The following is a 5654-nucleotide window of genomic DNA, read 5'->3' as shown; positions in this document are numbered from 1 at the left end:
TCATTGGCTCTTGTGTCTCTTTCGTAGCTAAGTAAGGGTGCAAGTTTTCCTAGCTATTACACACCTCCTTCATGTCTGTCTCTTCCTCCTCAATAAACAAACACAGACGTAAGCTGCGTCGTCGGTTGAGTCGCCGACATGAGAAGTATATCTTGCATCCTGTCACTCTGCCTGATGGCTCCATCAAGCTATTGCCCCTCCCGTCAGACAATCATTTGCCTGCGTGCGATCCTCTGATAACTACATCCCATGATGACATCCACTACTACGCCTCTTCTGACGCCCAGATTCTCAGACAACGTACTTCCATTTCTGTTGATTGCTCGAATCTTACTTCACCGCACGAGCACCTGCGCAATGCTCAAGCTCTGTGTCATCCTCTCGATCTTACCGATCCTCTACCAGCTCCTCTCAAGCACGCCATTTCCTTTGTCTGCGCTAATCAACATCGCGTCCCACGTCTCCGCCGCTCTCAGTGCAAACAAATCCGCCGCCTTGCTCGTGCTCTCGAACCTACTCGCCAACTCTGGTTAGCCGAAATGCATCCACAAATCCTCGGTTTCTGTTCTCACTTACATCTTCCACTCATGGCCGTCCTGTTACGTCGTGCCAACTATTGTGACTCGTCACTCGCACTGGAGTTGGTCTATGGTTTGGCAGTCCATGGCAATTTCCACACCCCAGGTAACATTTTCGCTGAGGGTGTCTCCCAGAAATGGACGTACACTGACCCCAACAACATGTTTTTGAACTACATGTTGACTCGAAACTATCCCCTGGGAGGGTGGGAGGGGAACCCACTTTGACCCATTTTGAAACATCTCAACCCACAAGGTTAGATGATTAGGTCAGCACGATACTGAGCAACGCCGCCGATCGCCAAACTTTTGATGCAATCAATGCTACGCTCCGCTAGGCTTCGCTCCGCTCATCCTAACATCACGTGCATTGATGAGCCACAAAAGTTTCGCCTGGCTCGTTGCTGTGACTACCGAAGTCTATGGGATTAAGGAGCAGCAGAACACAGCGTCAAGCCAGAACATGTTTTTGAACTACATGTTGACTCGAAACTATCCCACTGCTTGTACCCCCTCATCGACGTCATCGAGACATGAGGAGCACGACATGGGGGCAGATGTGCAGGAGGTGGTGAAGCCTTTTGTTGAGAATGAGGAAGATGTTATGGAGGTGGACCTAGCTCGTTATATAATTCCCTTGTAAACCGTCATGTAGATTATGCGCCTCCTATCGGGTCTTGGTGCATCTATACTTATACATTCGACTGATACAGTGCCAACTACTGTGAACACATTGGAGGACTTGAAGAAGAAGATAATGCTAGTGCGGTCCAAACACGTAGGGAAGGGAGTTACCGTCCACCGTCGCTCAAGGGTAATCACTATCTGGGTTGGCGGTTATGATGAGTAGTAGTGGCTCAGGATAAGCAGCCGAGGAAGCTGCCCATTCCATCCCGGGGTCGGAAGCCTATAGCAAGGGCTAAGGGTAGGGGTCCTCTACGCAAGCCGGACCACACTTGGCGAGATGGAGATCCCTACGTGTTCCATGCACCGAGGGTTCAGGGTGTACGAGAGCAATTGCCAGTCCCTACTGATCCTGAGATACGTGATAGGTGATAGGCTCTGTTGAATGCCAACTTCACTTAGGCATCTCTCAAATATTGTCGTGCAATGAAGGGGCGGGCACATCGTAGTATCAGGTACCCTTGGTGGTGGTCAGCACTTGCCCCGCCAGACAATGATAATGCTACACCCCCTCAGCGTAGAAAGCAGACATCTCCAGTATCTACTAGGAAAGACAACGATCGGGCCAGCACTCTAGGCACCGAGCTACATTTTTCGTCATCCACCCTGGGTTCGAGGACGAGGGCGTATCTAGAGGAAGAGCTCTCACGACCGCTGAGTGGCGTTACTGACATATTAGATGGTAGTGTATCAGGAGGCACCTATCAGACGGCAGAGGAGGGTGATGGGTCGATGTGCTGCAGCGGAGGGGTTAGAGGATGGAGACTCGAGATGGATCCAATGGAGTTTAATGAGGACAAGTAGTACCAGGGCACAGGCTAGGGAATATCCCATCATCATTATCGAGAGTCGGTTTAGTGTCCAGAAATATTAGCTCCTTCGCCTTCTCCTCAGGAGTAGTACTCGGAGGCCGCCACTCTCGGAGTCCGAAGAGGATGTAAAAACAGAGCGGGATGTGGAGAGTGATGATATCCAGAACATCCCAGCACCGTCCATACCTTGCAGTTCACCGACACTGACGTCTGCTCCTGGGAGCGAATCTTCCTTGATGGAGATTATTGATAATTGGCAGCAGGAGTTAAGGGACTTGCGTCGCCACACTCGACCAGCCCGTCCACGGGTATCTCCTCGCACCACCACCACGGTACGGTCCGCCACTAAGAGTAATATCTCCGTACCTTCAGTATCATCCTTCTCTTCGCTGAGCATGGATTACTAACAATAATTCATCGAGCATTAATATGCATCAATCTAAAGGGGCATGTTCTGTTGGTCATTCTCCGTTCGTGGCCGCCTTCTGTAGTTGTCGTTCTACATCCGATGCCTTCCAGTCGAATAACATCCCGTAGGACATCTCAAGAATCATCATCGGCATCAACGACGGTTACCCCCAGTAATCGTGATAGCACGTCCTATGCTACTAGAACAGCAAGTCGTAGAACTAATCATGATGGTCATGTAGAACTCCGCTATAGGCTCATTCCAATCGGGAGCAGCACCAAGAGCGGATAGTGGAATACCATTGACATCTCTCACCAAACATGAGCTGTTGAATCTGAGGCAGCGAGCTGTCGAGCGGAATGAGGAAGTGTGAGCGCACATTGGGGGGGTACTATAGTATTCTGTGAGTAGGTTAAGGATCTAGACCCCTATGAAGGTATAACAGAGAGGTCAGAGGTATTGAGTGCACTGAGAGGGGATGTGTTTGCACTGGAAGAGGTGTTGGGGGAATCGAGGATGTGCAAAAGGAAACAGCGATTGCTCACTGAGCAGAGGTGTTGCCTCTCGGCTGAAGAGCTCCTTCTCCTCCTCCTCCTCTTGGTGTACATCGTAGTCTTATTGCGGTTAGGCATAAGCTGGAGCAGGATACACTGGGAGGAGTGAAAGGCTTACTCTCTGCGAAGTTTGCCGAAAACCATGAGCAGCTCCGGAATGTTTACAAGGAGACCTCCTGCTGTAAGAGGGACGATCTTAGGGAAGTTTGGATGGACACAATTGACGGAAATAGCAGTAAATGGATGGACAGATGTGCAGCTATTGGAGAAGTAATGCAGAGATTCGAATATAGCTAGAACTTCGACGCCTATGATTTGCACATTGCGGCGTTATCTTTTTAGAGGCTCATCGCGGTGTCGGATGGTACAGCAGAGGAGAGAGAGAATCAGAAGAGGGATGTCGACGGCAGCGTTGGGGATGCATTCCTCCAGAAGATAGAGGAGCTCCAGAGTGGGGGTCGCAGGTTCGAATCCCAGCATGGCTATCTAGGGCCCAGGTCGAATTATAGAGTGTTCTGCTGAGCGTGAGAGGGCGGAGCAAGAGTGGGGTGCTATAATGGATAGTTCTTTCGAAGAGGTACTCTATGGGTTGACTATCATTTCCCTATGGGATAGTAGTAGGTAAGACGATTGCTGTCTCAAGAGAAGGGAATACGTGAGGCTCTCTTGAACGGAATACGAGTACCGGATGCCCTTGAGTAGACAGCATCTGCTTATAAGGGCTAGATGTAGCCTATTCAGGGCTAGGAGGAGTAAAACTCGCCATAGTGGAGACGAGGAGCGAGTTGCTGCGGATCTCCGTGATCTCCTGCACGCCATCAATGCTACACATGATGACCGCACATCACGGGAGGTAGGGGGTATTGACTATAGAAGGAATAGGCTGGTACCTTGGCAGGAGAGTGTTATACATAGCTTGGACACCTTCCTACAACAGTTTGAAGAAAGTACTAGGGCCAATGTGGCTACTATACAACGGGAAGGGGAGGAGGTGAGAAGACCGTCTCTGGATGAGCCTACTAGATAGCTGGAGGACGAGGGGATATGTGGGTTGGCTGTGAACCCTGAGGCTCATGTCTAGTACATGCTATATTGTCGTGCTTCGGTGTTCGTAGACTCCTTGAGTTGTGCTCCGGTTCATGTACTGTGCAGTTGATCATGCAAGTACTCGTCTAGTCCCGCCCTTGATTTACCCTCACACCATTGGCCTCACCACACCAGTGCCGATATCCACATTTCTTTGCGCCTGACCTCCACAGAAGTACCGCTCCTCCCCCCACTCAAGGTTCACTAAGATCTATCCGGCTTGGCAGCGCAAGCTTTTATCCAATGTTAGTCCAAGAAGATACCAGTGTCGAAGCCGATGCACGTTGCTATGATTACACTGGAACACCAACTCCTCCAGGTACAACAAGGCTTTGTGAGGCCTCATCCTTTGGGGGTCTGGGCTCCTCCCCAGACCAGTAGTAATCCCCTATTGTATCATTCACTTGATAGTTGTAGATGAGTATCTTGCTGTACTGTTCTACGACAAGGATAGGAAGGGGGATCAGTCGTAGATCGGTCGCCCTGTGTGACATCATCATAGTTGTTTCTGCTGCACTGTGGTGTTCATCGTTCCCCCTCGGTTCACCCAGTGGTAATGACTTGCTATTCAACTGAGCTATTTCATTCAGCAGTTCATTGTTCCACTGTATACTTTGAATGACACATCAGTCGCCCCTTTCGGGATTGCGTTCACCGCCATCTACTCCCCTCATTATAGAAGCATCACCTTCATATACGTCTGTATGGGTGTCTTGGGGTGTACTCTTCGTAGTGGGGTTCCTTGTAACCCTGGTTGCTTTATTTGCTCTACAGTATAGTCGTCGAGCTAAACGAGCTCGAGAGAAGGAGAAGGAGCTGAGGAAAGGGGAACAGCGGAGCAGGTCAGAAGCCACTAAGGTGGGTATCAGGTAATAGTCCATAATTAGTAATCATTCATTCGCCGCATACTTACCATTGTATAGGAGTAAGCTGCTTCCTGGTCATCACCAACCTGAACGTAGTAGGTCGTCAGGCAGTAAGGACGATCCACGGACAGCAGCCTCCAAGGATGGTAGCCTCATCCCTAGGGAGCTATGCGCTAGTGCATGGATTCAGATCGGAGGCATCATCACCATCATAGATCATCCCGTAGCCCTCCCGAGACTACTACGTCCAAGATCCATCCAGCCTATCGAGACGTCACCTCACCCTCTGCTCTCGACAAGCATAGGAAGGAGGCTATTGCAAACGTCAAATCATCATCATCATCGAAGCACCGGGAAGATAGTGACGGCACGAGGGTGAGACATGTTGTCGTGTTTGCTTGCTTCAAATTGCGTGTCATCACGTAGGATAAGGATCGGTCGAGGCTAGTCCTCCATGGACAGCATCGTTCCCACCATCATCTTCATCACCATCGCTCCGATGGCAATAGAGTATAGTAGCAGTAGAGGAATGATCCACCATTGTTGTTGTGTATCCCGTCGCATCTACCTTTGATGAGCTTCTCTCTCCTTGTGCTTACCATCATGCTTACATGTCTATCTTACCTCCATCTATCCCTATAGTTTGTTCAACCTACTAACTCATC

General features: G+C 49.9%; 2 protein-coding genes across 2 annotated transcripts; both read left to right on the top strand.

The window, feature by feature from the left end:
- Window positions 1-1236: 1236 nt before the first annotated feature.
- Pmar_PMAR018446 (hypothetical protein) lies at window positions 1237-2500 on the top strand (the record flags this gene model as incomplete). The annotated part of the gene is made up of 4 exons (XM_002777964.1): window positions 1237-1356; window positions 1440-1630; window positions 1718-2062; window positions 2157-2500. The coding sequence occupies 4 exons, from the start codon at window positions 1237-1239 to the stop codon at window positions 2479-2481; spliced, it is 981 nt and encodes a 326-aa protein (XP_002778010.1). The 3' UTR covers window positions 2482-2500.
- Window positions 2501-2999: 499 nt separating this feature from the next.
- On the top strand, window positions 3000-3735 carry Pmar_PMAR018445 (hypothetical protein; the record flags this gene model as incomplete). Its single annotated transcript, XM_002777963.1, has 5 exons — window positions 3000-3037; window positions 3112-3307; window positions 3380-3488; window positions 3535-3614; window positions 3659-3735. Coding segments are annotated over 5 exons (500 nt in total), but the record flags the coding sequence as incomplete, so codon positions are not given.
- Between the last annotated feature and the right edge of the window lie 1919 nt (window positions 3736-5654).

Source organism: Perkinsus marinus, assembly GCF_000006405.1.
Source record: "Perkinsus marinus ATCC 50983 genomic scaffold scf_1104296950436, whole genome shotgun sequence".
Lineage (NCBI taxonomy): Eukaryota > Perkinsozoa > Perkinsida > Perkinsidae > Perkinsus > Perkinsus marinus.
This window is presented reverse-complemented; position numbering and strand designations above follow the sequence as displayed.